Here is a 20,318-nt window from a genome sequence, read left to right as displayed (position 1 = left end):
GGACCTTGATAACTGGTGACTCTTTCTGGAAACTTTCCAACACTATAACTACTGATCATCACTTTGATGTCCGTAACAGTCATTCTCACAATACAATAGCATTCCTGCAAGTCCTTAACTTAAGAAGGTCTTCCATTGTTGCATATGCAAGTACTAAATCATTAACATACAGCATCTCTTTTATCGCAACTTGTATGAAATTCCAAGGACAACTCTAAGATATTAATAACTTAGCTGGAATCAGTATTTTTAGAAAGAAACTGCAGTGAAATAAAATATATTCATGCCAATAACACAGTAGGAGGAAAAAAAAATGAAAAAAATATGCTAGCTTGAGTCAAGTATCAATATGTCAGAGGGATTGTTATGGGGTCTGACTTTGAAAATTCTACAAAATATTTTTATATATACTAGCAGTTCAGCCCGGCTTTGCTCGGGCCCTATGTACTGTTCATAACTTGCCCTACGTGTGAAGACACTTTATGTAAGATTTCAAATATTTAGGCCAAAATTTGTCTGAGTAATTTCGTAGAGACCGCAAAGGTAAATTTTTTTAAACTTTGACCCCTTAACATTTATTATTTTGGTCTCAAGTCAAAATACAAAGTTTTACCCATGTCCAAGTTACCTACATCTAAAATTTCAAGTCTTTAGACCCAAAATTGGCAGAGGAATTTTGTAGAATCTACAAAGGTCAACTCTTTCAACTTTGACCTTTTGACAGCCAAATTTTCGCCCCAAAACTGATTAAAATGCTTGCCGCATGTCTGAATACCCGTTATGTACAAATTTCAAATGTTTAGACCCAAAATTTGCTGAGTATAATCATATATATATATTGTGACGTGCCCCTTCCGAAGTTATTCATTTATATTTTTTAAAAATTAACTAAAAAGAAAAAAAAAAAAAAAAAAAAGAAGGAATCTTATCTCAGATTGCATGAAAGTTTGCTGTAGAGGGGTACACGCCAGCCTGTATTTCATTGACTTCCTCCACAAAAAAAAAAAAAAAAAAAAAAAAGAGCATCCAAATGGGGATATCAATTATCCGCTCTCTTCTCTGGTTTAAATACGGTGTATAGGCTGTGTGTTGTATAAAATATATTTTAGATAGATGGATAGGTTTTTCTTAGCCATCAGCTAATTATCGCTGCAATAGAATATGGGTTAGAAAAGTCTCTGCATATATTTGGACATGAAGCGATAATGAATTCACAAGTATATATATATTTCTTTGTTTTATTTAAATGAATAGAATCAAAGAATGAACAGGTAATATATACAAAATCAAAAAAAAAAAAAATGACAATAATAGTTTAGTTCAATAAAGCTTTTTTTTTTTTTTTCTTGAGCTCTCAACAGCGAATCAAAACGGATTCACAAGAAGAAGAATAGAGTTATTCCCCTTTTACCATCGATTTTGCTTTTTATATTCTTTATTTATTTATAGTGTTTTGTTTATTTCTTTCTTTCATACGATGAACTTTTCTTTTTGTCAAGCACTAACGAAATCTGAATTTTCGTATTTTTGATATTCCTATTAAAGAGATCCGATATTTCCTTTATTATTTATAAATGGAAAGAGTTAAATATGAACCAACCTTTGTTTTACACTGAAGGCCAACAATAACATACAATTCCTGTATTTCTCGTGATATTCATTTTTATCAGCAGAGTTCAGACGTCTTTCTTGTGAGAATTAATTGTCTCACACGCCTTAGAACTCGGCAGAGTGCAGAAAAAGGACAATGGATAAAAGCAAGTCTTACCTGCGATGACGAATTTCAGCCTTCTTGGTAGGTTTGCGAAAAATATGCCCAATTTCTCGCGTCTCTGAGAGTCTGGTAGTTTTGCAGAGTTAAATGGCTTCTCTTCGGAGAAGCAAGTAAAGGGGAACAGAAACCATTTAATTATGGTATCTGGAAGAATAAAACTCCATAAACGGAGCAGAACTATTTTAGTTCTAGTAAAGATGATATTTGTCTAAAAAATTCCTATCACAATAGGAGTAAATACTTGGTTAAAGGGAAAAGGGGGATGATGCTCCAAGCACAGTTGACCTCGAGGCAGTGCCTTTTAGGGAGACATTTTATTTAACGTCTACACTCGAGTAGAGTTTTTTGCAAAGAGAACGAAAATGTTTTTTTGTTTTAAAACTGCGCGCGCAGGAAGTTTTTAAGGGTCCAATGAAAGTCCCTGAAAGAGAAACCATGGCTTCAGTGCCACAACCGATAAGGCTCGCCCTTCCATGTACAATCTCCAACATTCTTCAACGGGCTCCTGTCTGCAACTAATTTGACGTTTTAAATTTTTAACAGCTAGCCTTTTCCGAAAGAGACGCTGGATACGTTTTTTTTTTCCTAAATTTTAAATATATCAACGTTTTTCTTTCCTTTTTTTTTTTTTTTAATTTTTTTTATTTCACTCTTCGATATCGCCGTGGTTGCTATGGTAACGGCTTATTAGATTTATTTGTTTTTTTATTCATACGATATTGATAATACTTCAATTATCGTCACAATATATATATATATATATATATATATCCGCAGGGCTACCCGGTGTTGCGTAGGGCAAAAATGTAACATATTTCTATTAAAACTTCTACCCCTATCTTTTCCCCTTTGCAACTTTCTCTTTCTTTTCCACCCAACCCATTCCTCTCTAGCTGGACACATACACACAGCAACCGGATTCATGAAAAAGAATTTTAAAAACTATGTGCTGAATATACTTAGTGAACTAAGTGTAAGAGAAATACAAACAATTGCACTCAAAGGAATAGTTAGAATCTTAAGATCTCGCAGTTGGAGTGACTGAAATTATGGGTGATTGTCTGGACACCCCATCCCCATGAAAAACAAAGTTTTATAAGAAAATTAAAACAAAAAGTGAGAAACAGACAACTCACCTTTATATAATAGACTCCACATGGAATTAGTCAGAATTTTTTTTCCAAATTAGTACTTAATAACACTAAAAAAATGCTCCCCTGACGAAACGCAGCTCAGTATATTTTTTATTAATTTTAGATATTATTCATCCAGGGTAATTCCAATCAAGAATATACCAACTTTGTGAGTGTTTTATAGTTTTTGACTGGACATACAAACTTACGCACAGATAAATGTATTAAAAATGCAGCCCTAAAGGATGCAGAAAATGACTACCTTTCTATCAAGGAAGAGGAGACTATAAAGAAACTACTCATTGTGTGTGTGTGTGTTTAAGTTTAGGGGCATTAAACATGCAACATATATTAAAAAAAAAATGAAAACTCAGAATTTAAAGAAAAATAAAATGGTCTAAGGGAGATAAGCATGTTCTTAATTCAATCTTGTTTACATTTAGGAGAACGATCGAATTATTGAGAATTAATGACAATATTTCTTATGTTAGAAAGACGGCCACAAAATCTTCATAATTAGCAAATGTCCAATTTTTTTTTTTTTTTGAGGGTGCTTGTAATTGATTATTTTTATAAGATTCCTTTCAACCGGATTTAAATCTCAGGAAATATTGGTCAAAGTTAATCTAGTCAGTGTTTGACAACCTGGAGTGGCATAACGACTCAAACTGACTCACTAACTGAAAAGTTGACGCTATTAGTGTTCTTTTATAGTTTAGGTGAATGGAAAGTTCCAGAAACAATCCAAATTGAACAGCACAACTTAGAACATTCCAAAAGCTCCTGAAAAAAGAACATTTTTATATTCTATAATTGGAACTCTCAGAAACTCTTAATTTTTATTATTTTATAAACTAATTTTAATGTAATATTTTTAATAGTAATACATTTTTAATATTATTATAAGAAATTGTAATATCTTAATACTTTTTTGAGGAAAATGTCCTCCCATGATACGTAGGCTTTTAGACTTTTCTTTTAAAACTCATTGTGGGAAGCACATATGAAAGTTATTAAAATACTTTTTTTTGCTGAAGTCCAACATGTATTCTGTTTGCATAATTAAAAAGAAAAATAGCCATAGAAACACATGAACAGACTATAAATTGAACGATAAAAATGAAAGAAAAAAGCTAAATGGATGTGTTCAGCATGTCACGATCAAATGGATTTCCTTACCGGCCCGGAGTAAAATTTGTGCACTTTTGTAATGTCCCTTAAGAGAAGCAACGTGAAGTGGTGTACCAAAATGAACATCACTTGCATGAAGGTCAGCACCGGCTTCAATTAGCATTTCTGCACATTCCCAATGGTCTAAAATAATAAAAGGAAAAAAAAAAAAATGCATTATTATAACGTAATCATTTTTTTTGTTTCAGAAATTTTTTTAGATGAGGGTTGGACTTTTTCCAGGTGCATCTGTTTGAACTCAGGAATCTTTGTCGAACTAAACAAAAACAATCTACTGTGTAGAGAGAGAAAAAAAAAAAAGAGTTTGGGTTGGAAATTCCATACAGATTCTCGAGTCTGGCATAAAGAGCCCTGAGTTTAAAAAGAATAACCTGAAGACGGTCAGAGGTTACGTATGGCCAAAACGCTGAAAGAATTACATCGAAGATGAGAATAATAATCCAAATGATACAAGTGATCATTTTTGTTGTATTTTATAAAATTAAAATCAAACCTTTGTTGAAGCCACTCAGCCTCATGTGCGTATCTGTTGTTATCCTTCCAACCAAGAATATTTCGGCTATGCATGTTTCTTCATCTATTACTTGTTTTGGGAGCTCAAATAAATGGTTGCTTGGGGACACTTTCTATCAATAATCATGCAATTAATTTTAATAATAGTTCTAAGATGACATGTCATTTTGTAAATATGCAAATAATGCAACATCTGATACATCAGCTCCATATGCAAATATATGTACATGTATTTGTCTAGACTACCCGTGACCCGTTGGGTCAGTATGTTATATTAGCTATGGAATTCATGTATGAGCGTGACACTTGTGACGTAAAGAAAATAGTTGTTTTTTTTGACATAACAGAAACATTTTCATGAAAGTATATTAAAATGAAAAATCACAGACGGATCACTCAAACATGAAAAAAAAAATCCTCCCTATTCATGTAAAGTTACCTATTTTTCTGAATAATCGCTCCAAAATCGAAAATTAAACATGATTTTCCTACGAATCGAACACCGACGAAAGTCATTTTGCAGCAAAAGCGCACATGAACCTAATGATGAGAAATATAAGAATGAAAAACCCATATTGGAATCCTTCAACCAAGTTATAGAAACTTAAAATCTAAAAAAAAAAATAAAAACTGAAGCAAAAAAATAAAACCTAAATAAATAAAATATAAATAAAACTAATATTGAACCAGATTAGTAAATGTGTCAACAAATTCACTGTTCTCACACAACTAATTTGTATCTAGAAATGTAAACAAAGAATAAAAAAAGGAAGGAAGGAAAAGGGACGGATAGAGAGTAGTAGTAGTAGTTTTTGGCTTTACTACAATTGTTCTTATGTTTGTCAATGGGTTAAAGTTGTTTAGCAACAGTATAGTTGTAATAAAGAATAGTTGCAAAACACCCCCACTCTTCCTATGTTAAATAATAATTTTGAAATAATAAGGTTAATATTTCAGTGCGCAGGTCAAAATCTGCAAAAGAAGCGATTTCTGTTTATTTGTTTACGTTGTTATGGGTTAATGTTTATGCGCGCATGCGCAACCGGATGTCGTAAACCGGAAAGTGAGTTACATCACTCGTTACAAGGTCATTTGAGTTTTATAATTATATAGATTTGTTTTTACATAAGTAGTAATATGTTGCTACACATTCATGAGCATGTTTTGGTCAGTTAGTTACTAGTAACTAGAGACCTCTTCAGGTGATACATCTTATATGAAAAAGTTTGCAGTGAAAATATCAAGTCTTCAATATTATAGGGAATTAATATCAGGTGGTTCTGTTACATGTTGTTAAAAATAGGAATAAGGAATAAAACTTAGTTGTATGTAAAGAATACAAAATAGGATGTGGATTATTGGCTATGTTAAAATATAGGAATAAAAAGGAAAGGATGGGGGGGAGGGGGTAAGAAACTAGAGATAAAATAATAAAAGACTAGTAAAAACGATATATGTAAGCATTCTACTGTGTATTGGGTCCATTAGCAGAAATATGTCAAGTTGACAACTTTTTGGAATATCTATGTGAAAGAGGTATAAAGTTAATCTAAATTATTCAAAAATGCTTTTAAATTAACTCGAATTTGTTGTTGTGGTTAGAAAATGTACAACTATCATTGTCTTCTTACACATGCCTACTACCTCAATACTATCCCTACATATAATTTGTAAAGAGATTAAAAGATAGGAAAGAAAAGGAAAACAAGGAGAAAGGAAAAAAGGAAAAAAAAAAAACCATAAATAATTATATTAGTGGTGATTTTAAAACTTTTTTCCTCTCCTCTTACCTCTATCCCCACTTCTACTCCACAGCTTTCTTTACTTATTTCTATTTGAAATCTTAAAAGTTGTATAATAAAAATAATAATAAACCTCAAAATGTATTTAATTAATAAAACCTCCATGTTTAGATCTAATTATTAATTATAATGATGATATAAATAATGAATAATGGAAGTAACGGGGAATAAAAAATGAAAAAGGTTAGTAATTATGATATCAATGATAATTGATAATAGTTTTTAATAAAAATTAAATTGATTACTAGTGTAGCAATAACAACAAGAATCGTTTATAATGGTTATAATGGCAAGATGAAAATGACTAAAATAAAATTACAAAATTCTACAAAATAGAAAATAAAATGCTAAAGGTTAATAAGATAAAATAAATTAAAATTGTACTGGCGATAATTGATTTAAATTTAAAAAAAAATTTTTTTTTTTTACATTTTCACCCCAAACAAGGCAAATTGCCACTTTGGTGTAGGGGGCTACTATCAGAGGCAACAACTACTGGGGTACTATGTAGGGATTTGGGCACCAAGATGTCGGTTCACGTTACACTTGAACTTCTGCACGTCAGTACTGTTGGGGAAGCAGGGACCTGGAATGGAATTCTAGAGTCTAGCGGTTCTGGGGAAGAAACTATTGGAGTAAAAAGATCTTTTACATCTAGGGATCTCTACAGTGTGGGGGTGGGATTTAGCAGCCTGTCAGGTTTGTCGAGGGTGCTCACGTCGTGGGGGCACAAGTGATTGCAGTTCGTCAGAGCATTCACCATTAAAATACTTGTAGAACAGGCAGAGGGATGTAACATTTCGTCGATGGGACAGAGGCTGAAGCTTAGATGCCAGTTCAGGGCCTATCAGGTTTGCGACTCTTTTGAACCTTGTCAAGGAGCGAGAGACTAGTAGCAGATGCACCAGCCCAGATGTGACAGCAATACTCCATACATGGGCGAATAGTGGTCTTGTAGAGGTACAGGATACTTTCGGGTGTTAGTAGTTTTCTAGCACGGTAGAGAGAGCCCACCTTTCTTGCAGCGGCCCTGGCAACTAGTTTAGTCTTGGCAGCATTGAATGCGACCAACCACTTTTGTCCCCATTCCACCACAGATTGGAGGTCTTCCTCGAGTGTTTCTGCCATTTCTTTAGAAATGTGTTCATTTGTCTTCCTGTCGTGCCTGCCATAGAGTGTAGTGTCATCAGCATATATACCCATCTCAGAGGCAATTTAAATGTGTATATATATATATATATGTATATATATATATATATATAATCAGACATTCACACATTCAGTTCAATGTAATTTCTTGAATTTCTAAATCTGTTTACTATTCTGTTCAGGTACCCTGCAGCTTTATGTACGTATCCATTTAAAAAAAAAAAAAAAAAAAAAAAATCAATGTAAGCGCTCTCTTCAGTGTATCTATTATATAAGAGTGACATTAAATAACAAGACTTAACTTAAGATATGCAATCTGAAGAACAAGAAATAAAATACTACAGAATACCCTCACCCTCATAACCAGGAAAATGGTTGACAGTAAAATAGACACATTAAAAATCAGAAATCCATTGTACAGTACTAACAAAGTGACGCTATGAACACCTAGTAATTAACAGCCAGAGAGTCAAGATGTGAAAAAAACACCAGACATCTCTAATTTTCAAAGAGAAAAAAAAAAGATCCGGAAATCTTTCAATTCTGGTAAGTAGAGATAAAAGACAAAGTAAAGAAAAAAAAAGTAGAAAATGTTAGAGAAGTACTAGAAATACAAAGTAAGGAAAAACGACTTAGTTGGACTGAGATGGAGAGGACATTGAAATAAATTGACAGCGAATAATCACGGTGAGAACAAAATGGAGAGGGATTGAACGACAGAGTTTTTCTATATTATTTAATTAATTGGAATTCTTATTGAGATGAGTCATTTGTATTATTTATTTATTTCGGACTATTATCCTCATCTTCTAGTTGTTGTTTCATGACATTTCAGCCAACTATTCATCTGGCCTTTGTCAGGTGGTTCACCACAACGGAATAAGAACACCAAATCTAACTGCATCCTCAGCAATTACTGCCTTCCATAGATGACAACAACTATGGAAGGCAGGAATTGCTGAGGATGCAGTTAGATTTGGCATTCCTATCCCGTTGCGGTTAACCATCTGATGAAAGCCAGAGGAATAATTGGTTGAAACGTTGTGAAACAACTACTAGAAAATGAGGATAACAGTCCGCAATAAATGTATAAGTAAGAGTTTTTCTAAGCTGAGAATTTGAGCGATGGGAGATTTTAGCTTAAATGTAGAGACACTAGTGACAAAACCCTGATGACACACACGCGCGCGCGATATGAAGACCTACAAATAATGCAATCATTCTTATTGACCTGTTTTCATTAAAAAGATATTTACTTACCATTAAATACGGCTTCATGCAGTGGAGATGTTAGCAGTAAAGGGGGATTTACAAGTGCACCAGCGTCAAGCAATATACGAACGCAATCTTTTCTCCCGTGACTGGATGCCTCACATAGAGGTGTTGAACCATCAATGTTTCGAGCATTGATCTGAAATAGGTACATGATATGTTATACACGTTTAATAACATTAATAGAATCTGTGAGGACATAAAAAATTATGAAATGAATCTATATATAAGTGTCGCCAACCAAAATCTTATTTTCATTGTTTTTAAAAAATTTACTGTGAAAATACAGATGTTTGCAAAACCTAAACAAGAACTAAAGTCAGTTGCGAGACTGAATACTTCTGTCTAACATAAGGATGGACCAGCACCTTATTTCTTTATATTGTACTAGGTGTCCGACGTTGCCCGGGTGTTTGGAGATGTGTGTTGAGCAAAAAAAAAAAGTTGTAGTAGGCAGGCAGGCTCGGACCTGTACCGTGAAGAAGAAAAAAAAAAGTGACCCCCCCCCCCAAAAAAAACGTGATGTCTTTGCTGTTGTGCCCATCATCAAACCGGAAGTAATGAATGCTTAAATTAAGGCTAGTAAACTGAAAAGAGGGGATGACTTTCGAAAATATTGGCGAAAAAAGCAACCCCTCCCTGTAGAAAAGTGCCCAGTTAAGGGTTAAGGAATTAATGTTTTAGCTAAGTTTTCGATATTTGTCGTCCGAAGGGTCGAGCTTCAAAACGATATTTATCTCATAAAAATCCGTCGCCTCTGTCGAAAGTTTTAGGCAGACATACAAACATACATACATTTAAACAGACAGGTGAGATTTATATTATAGACGAAATATTTCCATATATAGAGAATAAAAATTACTACCAGACCAGTAGCAGAAACTCTCCATGAAGCAAGCGAACAACAGAAGATGTTGTGTTTTGAAAGAAACAGCTTACTTTATAGGCTTGTATATAATGATGTTTTTCACTTGTGTAGTAACCCATTTAGGCTTCCAGTTAATTTCAGTTATCAGGAGAGAAAACTGGCCATCTCAGGGCCTTTCTTCTTTTAGTTTTTTTTTCTTGTAGATTTGTATATAATATTGATTAACTCTTTTTTATCTTGGGGTATTTCAATTCATTTTTTAGTCTATTAACTCGTAGACTTATGTTTTTTTGGGGGGGGGCGGTATTTCATATCATCCTCTAGATAATATTGGGTCGTCAGGAGAGAATACACACAATTTTAGGACCTTCCTCTACGTCTTATTTGTGTATTGGTCCGCCCTCACTGATGTGAGGTCTGATTATCAGAATTGCATTTGAATGAACTGCTCAATAGAAACATTCATAACTCCAAATTTAATGATGCTGACACTTGGCATGGTTGAAACTGTTATCAGATCCATACATGAAATTTGAAGAAAGAATCAAGTTTCTTTGATGAACAGAAATGAAATCATTATCAATAATGTTTTCTGTGACCTGTGACCCAGACATCCCAAAATTAAGTCTACCGTGGCCAATAATTTGACCAAGTTTGGTGATGATTAGTCAAGGTGCTAGGCTGTAGACAAACATACACACTTAAACGAAAATATAATCTCCACCTCTTTGGTAGAATAATTAGCTATCAAATTATGACCATTCAAAGTTTGTTGGAAATTAGAAAATTAGCTCTCGTGTGCTATTGGTTCAGAAGCCAAATTTCACAGTGTATAACTAAAGATGCAGTCTTCAAATAACTGAAAAATCCTTACAAATGTTATCATGTCATCTTATGGTAAATAAAAATTAATCATAATGGTAGCAATAATGATTAGATTAAGCCAACATAAACATTGGATAAAATCTCATTACTCCTTGAAAACAGTACAAAAATGACACAGAAGTGCATCTTTGGTTGTTATTTTCAATAGCTAATAATATTGAATCTTCTTAATTTATAATCTATTAAAGATCAAGCTAGCTTTTTTTCAAAATAAAAAAAAAAATTAAAAAAATAAATAAAATCCTCAGATTTGAACCATATAAAACAAACAGGAGGCAATCTGATGAGACGGCAAACATTTCTTTATTATTTCATTCACTAAAGTTTTCGACTTATATTCTTTTGTGAAAGACAGAGTAAAAACCTAAACATACCTGATTAACAAGTGGCATTTTTTCTTTCAGATGAGACTATCTTTGGTCAATTTTTACGATGTGCCCCAGCATATTATAAGCCCCACAACCACCCCATGTTAAGAATGGCTTTCGGAATAAACATCCCCAACCTCTCCATGTTAAGAACAGCTTTCGAGGTTAGGGGGGGGTTATCCTGAAAGTCGTTCTTAACATGGGGAGGTTGGGATGCTTATAATATGCTGGGGCATGTCGTAAAAATTTACCCTATCTTTTATGTACATTTTGTTTCATTTTACTTTATTCGAAGTTCTCAAAAAGCAAGGGGTCCCTTCCTGGGGTTAATACTTGATCACTATATGAGATGCACAAATATTCGAATATTCCATTGCAGTTCTCTTTTATCTCTCAAACGTTGAGTTAGTAAAGAAGTTTGGAATATTAATTGTCCTCTCACCTATTGACCAGTTAACTAAGTTATGGCATATATTCCTTTTTTGGTCCGTTTGTCTTACAGGATTCCAAGACAAGAATTTATCTACTCTGGTGGAGTATCCAGCTTAGAATTGTTACAAAAGCAACCAAAACTTGCTACAATTGCAGGCAGGAGCTAATTCTCGCATTTCATTCTTGAAATCCATTTTCTCCCTGGCTTTTCCAATCACAAGCCAGCTCTCAATCATGTGACCGAGTACATAAAAGGCTAAAACTGAAACTCTTACTCCTCTTATTCCTTGGCTTCAGCTGGCAGCAGACAACAAGCTAACATGACGACCTTTTAGCTCCCATTTGTTTCCACGTGCAGGACCCAAATGAACATTCTTCATTATCATGCCATAGAACTGCTCTCGTTGATACACACACACACACACACACTACAACACACACACACTACAACACATAAATACACTGAAAACTTTCTTTCCTTTAACCAGCCTCCTTTGTACCGACAACTGCTGGCTGCAGGCACCTGTGGGCTGAGCTGTTCTCTCCTCAACAAGCCGGCAATATATTAAATCTTTTACCCAAGAACACTTCCACCTACTAACCCGTTCCTCTCTTGTACATGCTTCTAATGAAGATGACAAATAGTTGCTTTTGAATGAAACTCTTATTCTATATGAGATGCACAAATATTCGAATATTCCATAACTGTTCTCTTTTATCTCTCAAACGTTGAGTTAGTAAAGAAGTTTGGAATATTAATTATCCTCTCACCTATTGACCAGTTAACTAAGTTATGGCATATATTCCTTTTTTGGTCCGTTTGTCTTACAGGATTCCAAGACAAGAATTCATCTAATCTGGTGGATCAACCAGCTTAGTGCTGTTAATAGATGCAATTAGAGAAGTTTTCCCTAATTTTCATATAGCCAATGTAGGGTAGCTATACCAGGGGGGAGGGGGGATTGAGGCTGCAAATACTATGTGATTTTGAAAATTTAGTTAGAGTTTACTTGTAGAGGGAAGTATCCTCATACCAGGTTGACCTGACAAACTTCTGTACAGAAAGACCTTAGACACTCAAGGATAGTGTCTAGTAGGCATTCAAGTTCTCTCCAGAGAATGCATAAAAAATACACAATATTGTGTGCATCACATCTGAAAAACACCATTTTTTTTTCACGTTAGTAACCTAGCTTGAAGTAGCATCGAAAAAAAAAAAAAAAAATTCATGACACAAGGGAAAGAATTGTATATTTACAAAAAGAAAAACGTTTACCATCTAAATGTTACCAAAATAACAAAAATAAACAAATGAATAAATAAAGAGTTGTCAATCTAATCGGTCCCACTTTATCAACCAAGCTTCAACCCCTGTCTCATCATCGCAATGTTGCATCACTGTGCCTGTTTTACAAATATTTTAATGGAATGTGTTCTGATGAACTTGTTTCACTTGTACCCCCCCTCCCATCGACGTACATATCCCCGACAAACCCGTTTAGCAATAAGATCTCACTCCTTCACTGTTGTTGTCCCTAAATGCCAGAAGGCTTTCTATTCTAATAGTTTATTCCCTTGAACAGCTAGACTTTGGAAATCCCTTCCTGCTGCCTGCTTCCCTGGCTGTATTGATATGCATAAGTTTAAATGTAACATAAACAAATACCTTGTTAATCTTTCCTAGACATGGCCCCAAATAGTAGCCCTTACTTCCAAGTGGCGATATGCTTTGTAAGGGGTGAACATGAGTAAAAAAAAAATTCTTTTTTAAATAAATAAATAAATAAAAATAAGCTCGATATGACAAGTTGAAATTGAAAGAAATTTCACTATAACAACTCATTTTCACACTCTAAACTTGTTTGGTTTATTATACCTAGCATATATTTTTAAACAAAAATATTAATTGATGAAAAAGCATATTCATTCAGACATTTAGTGCTTAATTTTGATGTCTCCAACAGGAACAGCGATATAGATTACTAGTTGTACTTACTTGGCATTGCCAGGTTGTGTTTCTAATTGCAATTTGGTTTCTGTCTTTTCCAAAATATTATTTTTTTGGGACCAAACAAAGGGAAGTTGTAGCAAGATTCAAACGAATGCTAAAAAGCAAATGATTCTAATTGCTACTCACTTTTTTTCTCTGCTCTGTTTGGATTCACTCTCTTTGTCACTTCCAAAACGAAGTAATTTTTCACAGGAACATGTTAACTCAAAGTATTTTCAACTAATCAAAATTGTTTCAAACCCCAAAAGTAACAAATCTATGTCAAAGTAATAAGCCAATGTAGACATAGAAACATCTATAGAATGAGGAAACAAACAGCCAAAAGCTAGAGAGAGACTTCACCAGTTGTCTAGGCTATACGAACAGAACCCCCACCTCATGCTATTGGTCAAGCGAAGCAAGTCACAAAAGAACACTTTAATGACTCGCATACAAGCCTTCTTCATTTCAAGCATACATTCTTACACATTAGTGAAAGTCAGGCAAGTAGAATGAATTGCTACCTATTCACACACACTAACAAGAATCAGGTAAACCAACACACATACACAGTGCCACGCTGCCAAATACTCACATATATTGTTCACACATGCATATTCACACTATGAACACTTTTGATTTGTAACTATTTATTCAACTGTCATCATCCAAACACGGATTTGCATAAATGAACATTCACTAACTGAAAATAACTTTTATATTTTTATAAAATTTTAGATATGAAAATCTTTTGTTATAAATTTTTGTTTTTCTAAATTCTTAATTTAAAAAATTTTATATTGAAAAGTTATGTCCTTATTTTTTTTTTTTTAAGATGGCATGCATGTAAAAATAATTCTGAGTTGGTCAAAGTATTTTCTGGAAGGAATTAAATCAAATTATATTTTTATTCAACGATCCACAGGAAAAATAATGAACCAGAATCAAATATTAATTTTGTAGGAAGAAAACTATTGATGCCAAAATTTGAGAAAGAGCATGTGTTATACATTCGCTGTGGACGGTCGTTCAAATGTGCTTTTCAGTCTATATAATTTCTAAATCAACTTTTGTCACTGATCTGCAATGTATATACACAGTGAATAAAACACAACACAGCTGATCTAAAAAATATTTTTGTAGATTTCACATTGACAACAGTTTTGGATTTTACAGTTATGACGGTTGTTTGACATCAGTGAAGGTGTGTGGGGTTGGTGTGGATGTTTTGGCAGTGAAGAAAATGTGTCAGCTTATCCTCGCTCTTTTGTGTCCGACTCTTGTGTCCGATTGTTGCTCGCTTTCTGTTATGTTGATTTATATAAATATTCTTTTATCCGAAGTGTTTAATATTTCCCATTGTCTATTGTTCTAATCCTTTGACTGATATTTCTGGTCAAATTATGAATTTCAATAGACAATGGTGGAAAGCCTCGCATTTCTTACATGGAATTGATTTGCGTGCGTGTGTGTGTGTGCAACCCATCGAATGCCTCTCTTCTTGGAGTCACCTGCTAAATATCCAACACATATCAAACAGGTGTTAAATTACTACTAATGATGATTAAGGTGAAGGTGAAGACAAAGAAAGGAAACCAGCTGCTCCAGAATGTTAGTCACAGTATACATTATTTCAAGTTTGTAAAGATGGCGGGAAGGGGGGGGGTAGTTCAGTTAGAATCAACTCTTATTTAAGGAAATGGATATCCCTTAATTGAGTGAATAAAAACATAGTTAATGTAAAAATCATGAGAAAAGTATCAAGAGAACATCTTCTATAGTAAATATATTGTGAATATGCAACATTTCATTCATAAAAATAGGAGCTTTTCTGTCTGCCTTAGTAAGTTGTTTAATGAAATGGATTTTTGAATGACTCCAGATGAGTACAGATTCTACAAATTTTGGTCGAATTTGAAACTGTCTGAATTACAATTTGAATTTTTTAGATGAGGATTGATTATTCATATTATTAGGATTATTCGGACTACTGTTCTCACATTTTCAGTGTTTATTCACACACACACATATATATGTTAGTAATAATATCTAGTAATAAATAGTAACATATGATAAGTAGTAAACTGTACATCTTGCAAACAAAATAAGTTTAAGGCTCCTAAAACTCATATTACAATTGTCCAGTAAGACCTGTGGTGTAGTGGATAAAGTACTTGGTAAAATTCAGTTGTAAATTTATACTCTTCTGGAGATTGAAGGTTCAATCCTCAGTGCAGGCAACACTCAAACATACAATTTTGAATTACTTAGGACTTCTACCCAGCCATGGTTGAATTAAATAAAGATTCTGTTTGAAATTTTGAAATACTTTTTTTTCAACTTGCAATGTTTTCAGCACATGCAAAAACAACAATCCTTTTTTTTTTCTCCTGTTTTGACGTTTGTAGAAAATACATATTTCTTTCTTACCATTGACATGCAAATCAAGCATACATTCAAACGACTTTGTGTAAAAATTAAAAAAGAAAACGAATGTTCTTGCCAAAACACGAAATACTGGCTTTTTATATCCTCAAATTCAGCCACATCTTCATTTGCATATGCCACCTTTTCGTTTTCTATCGGTCGGGTTTCAAGTTTGAGTGTCAGTGATTTTTTTACAGTTAATGTCACTCTTGGACACTTGTTTCCATGTCCGTTGTCACAAATAAATATATTTCTTCAGTGGAATTTGCAAAGTAAAATAAAATAAAGTAAAATAAAGTAAAAAGTTTTGGTTTCAGTTTCGATTATACCTGAAGAATCTCAAGTTATATATATATACACACATATTTTTTTCATAAGTTTTTATTTTGATTTCGATTCAAACTGATGCACCCAAGTCATATGGATATATATATATATATATATATATATATATATATATTTTTTTTTTTTTTTGAAATTGCAACTTCATAATATATAAAAATCGATTGAACATTAACTCTATATTAATATATCCGAAATCTGCAAGAATTAAAATATCATATTTAAGCATACTTTATGACCGGGCTTTGCTGTGCGTTCATGCTAGCTTGGATAAATACTTTTGCAGTTTTAACAAAAAAGCTACAATAATATCAGAGCATCTCCAATTACACTGAACATCTACAGAATGCCAACATCAATATATTACATATGAATGAGTCCCCTGGGGAATTTTCACAGGTCCCGCTAGTTTAAAATAATTTAACTAACAATATGGCATCAAGAGATGCCATCATTTTATCCAATCTTGAACGTAGGACAAACTCATTTTTATCTAAAAAGCCATTGTACTTACTGATGCATCGAGTTTTAACAAAAGTTTTACACATTCCACATGTCCCCATGCACTCGCTTCATGCAGTGCTGTGACCATATCGAATGTTGGACTGTTGGGGTTCAAGCCATGTTTACTGATGAGTACTTCAAGGACATCAAGGAGACCTTCGCGAGACGCACGATGCAGCGGGAAGGATTCATTCACTAAATTTATAGAAAAAAAAAAAAAAGTCATCATAAATCAATCAACGGCCGTGATAATAGCTAAGTGGTTAATTACACACGGACTGAAAATGTGGGTGTACCAAGTTCGAATCCAGTTCATTCCACATAAAAAAAAAACAAAAAAACTTTCATCAAACGAACACCTGACCTCGTGTCTAGTCGTCTGGAAAAGGAGATCAATCACTGAAAATCTAGCAACATCTGAAAATTAATCACTTGGAATTTCAAAACAGAACAAAAAGTAAAACAAATTAATAAAGTCCCGCACCATCGGTCAGCCTCCAATCCCTATCCCATAGCTCTAATTTTGCATCCCTGTGCCTGTTTTGCAAATTCTTTAATGGAATGTGCTTCCATGAATTCATACCACTTGTGCCCCTACCCCTCAATGTACATACTTCTGACAAACCAAAAAAGCAGCAAAATCCCACCTCTTCACTGTTGAGGCTGGGAAGCCTTCTACGCTAATAATTTCTTCTCTTGGACTGCTATGCTTTGGAATTCTCACCCTGTTTCCTGCTTCTCTGACTATGCTAACCTGTTGAAGTTTAAATGTAATGTAAACATTTATCTAGCTGCTCAACTCCCCACAGTCCCCTGTTAGACATGATCTCCCCAAAATAGCTCTTTTTATCCAAGTGGCAATATGCCTTGTTGGGGGGTGGGGTGAAAAAAGATGAAAAAAAAATTAAAAGAAAAATAACAGATGTAAAAAGCACAAACAGATGTAAAGAGCAAAACAAATTAATAACACGATACAATAATAACAAATAAAAATTGGTTAGTCAGAAACAAATTTTGAATTTTCACCTTAAATGCTATTTGGGTCTGACTGAAACGCACATAAGATAACTTTATGTTAGATTCTTCTTCTTTGAAGTATGTGGCTATACAACAGTTTCCCACTTTTTTACTGTTTTGCATTATTGTTGTAATCAGCCGCACTGGTTGTACAGTAAAGAGCAGGCAAGGCAGAATCCACATTTGCAGATGGTTGGGTCAGTTTTGTAGCCCCATTTCGTCATAGCAATTTTTGATCACCCCATTTTTGTTTTCAGGCAGTTGAGTGTTTCCCACTGGAGCCAAGGTGCTTCTAAACTGAGAGCAAGGGCCTCAGAAAAGGTTTTCAAGTCAGTAGGAAAGAAGGGGGAGGCATTCTCTAGGATCCACATCTGTAGTCTGGTCTATTCCTGAGATGTTGTTAGGGGTTCGATATGACTGAGGAAACTTCTCCTGGACTTAAGTCATTGGACTGTTAATTCACGTCCATGAAAGGGATAGCTTTTGTGATCTCTACTCAGCTGGCAACTTCCCAGCTCACATCACATGTTTAATATATATTAGAAATCAATATTCTCCTGCTTACACACACACACACACATGCAACATTACTCTAGAAAATTGGTTTCTTTCTTTTCCTTTCTTTACGGTCACATTTAAAAGATAAATGAATTTGCATCAAAATTACTAAAATGGGTGCTTTTGCATTTATCAACCTGCGATTTCCATGAAGTTACTCGGGTGTACCTGGCAGATGACAAGATAACCGGAAACAGTCAGGCAAACTTTATTAAAAAAACACACACACACACAAACTGTTACACCCCCTTCCCCATGTTAAGAATGGCGATGACCACTAAAATTCATTAAGTAATACATTGGAAAAAATGCCTTAATATCCAGAAAAGTATTTGTCGACTGTGGCCAGTACCAGGTGGGTGACCATTTGAGAAGGCTGGGTGCTGTATGTACCACGCTGAGTCATAAGAAATTTCCAGGTTAATATCTGAAAGTGCATTAATTTACCAGGAGATTAATTTTAAAAATATAAATAAAAACTTTAACTATAATGATGAAGCGCTAACTTGATGCCGAATCGGCTATGCCAGATCAGCTAAGTCGAAACTGCTACATTGAAATGTGCCAAACCCTTTTTTGGGGAGTCATCCTGTATTTATCTAAAATGTGTTTTTGATCAAAAATACTCCTCAGTCGATTAATTTACTAATTCGTTTTTACTATTTTTTTTTTTTTTTTCGCAAACGTTTATCAACATCATTATGCTTTTTATAAAAAGGTACTTCTGCTTTATTTATTTACTTTTATTTCTTCCAAACAAGGTCTAATGCAACTAAAGCATAAAGGGCTCCTGCGATAGGGACCAAATTTATAGGGGGCAACATGGGTGAAGAGTTAAGAAGCAAGATCTTTTTTTCACACTGCATTTAAATAACTGCATGCCAGGGAAACAAAGAGCAGGAAAATAAATTCTTAAGGCAAACGATCTGAGGAAAATAGGTATTCAAATAGAAAATCTATTAATGAGATGATCACCAAAGCCCGCCCCCCCACCTCCTTATTATTAAATGGTAATAAAATAAAGACTGTTGTAAATTCAAGACTAAAACTTGGTGGACAAATCAGGCATAGATTGAAGTTTATTTGTACCAAATATGGTTGGATTGCAGAAAAGATTGTAAATTTTATTAATGATTTTACACGTGGCATTTGGTGGTGGTGGTGGGGGGGGGGCATCCTACATAGGTGACAGGGTTGCCCAGGCAATTTTTGTTCGGTCAGAGTTTAGAACACTGATTTCAAATCCCACTTTCTGACCTTTGAGTCACATCTTTCTGCCATGGAAGGGAGATAAACATTAAGTGTTTATATATTTCAAAGCCATCAAAATTTATTTTCTGATAAATTTTTATAGTCAATATTTCATTTACAAAACCTAGCAGTATCTGTTTAGTGTACGAGATTCAGAACCTGGCTGTAAAATATTTCTGGAAATAGTAGCTGTAATAGTTGTACATAATAAAGACTTTTTTTCTTCCTTTCTTTTTTTATCATTGTTCAAGTATGGCTTTGACCCGGTGACTGACAAACATTTGAATAGTGTCCTACTTTTGCGCACGTGTTACAGGATGCTTAGCTTTTATGTACGTTTTCAACACAAAAAGAGCAATTATTTTGAAGTTATGCTTGGATAATTAGTGTTTGTTGTCGGCTTGTGTAGTAGTAGACTTACTGTGTTCATTCATTGTTCAACTATGTTTACTAACATCCTCTTTATCCCATTTTATTTGGTGAATTTATATTTTGGGGGTGGGGGTAATCACCCCACTCCACATCTTTCATACATCTGTACACATCTAGTAAATTCTAGTAAATGAAATTCATTAAATGGTAGGGACTTTCGTAAATAGCTAAGCTCATAAAGCAAATGCAGTATTATGTCAAAAGTGTTAAAAGCAGTATACCCCCCCCTCCGTCTCACACTGAAATTTATTGGCCTTGTGCCTAATTTGTTTTGTAAATTTTATAACGAATAAATACAGGCTGGTCTAGAAACGATTACCTGGTTAGTATCAAAAGGCCATCTTTCTAGTTATTACTTCTTTCTTTAGAAGCAATGAATGAGTTACCCTTCCCTTGTTTGTTCTCTTAGG

General features: G+C 34.0%; 1 protein-coding gene across 2 annotated transcripts in view; it reads right to left on the bottom strand.

Moving 5' to 3' along the window:
* LOC145243397 (uncharacterized) overlaps nucleotides 1-20,318 on the bottom strand; it is a 59,450-nt gene that overhangs the window by 10,125 nt on the left and 29,007 nt on the right. For both annotated transcript variants that reach the window (XM_080106243.1, XM_080106242.1), the window contains exons 2-4: nucleotides 16,661-16,845; nucleotides 8,823-8,973; nucleotides 4,087-4,221 (exon numbers count right to left, since the gene is read on the bottom strand). In XM_080106243.1, the coding sequence (XP_079962369.1) occupies nucleotides 4,087-4,221; nucleotides 8,823-8,973; nucleotides 16,661-16,738 (364 nt within the window). In that variant the 5' untranslated portion in view covers nucleotides 16,739-16,845. The remainder of the gene's footprint in view (nucleotides 1-4,086; nucleotides 4,222-8,822; nucleotides 8,974-16,660; nucleotides 16,846-20,318) is intronic.

The sequence above is a fragment of the Euprymna scolopes genome, chromosome 22 (genome assembly GCF_053919585.1).
Source record: "Euprymna scolopes isolate OS-2025 chromosome 22, ASM5391958v1, whole genome shotgun sequence".
NCBI lineage: Eukaryota > Metazoa > Mollusca > Cephalopoda > Sepiida > Sepiolidae > Euprymna > Euprymna scolopes.
This window is presented reverse-complemented; position numbering and strand designations above follow the sequence as displayed.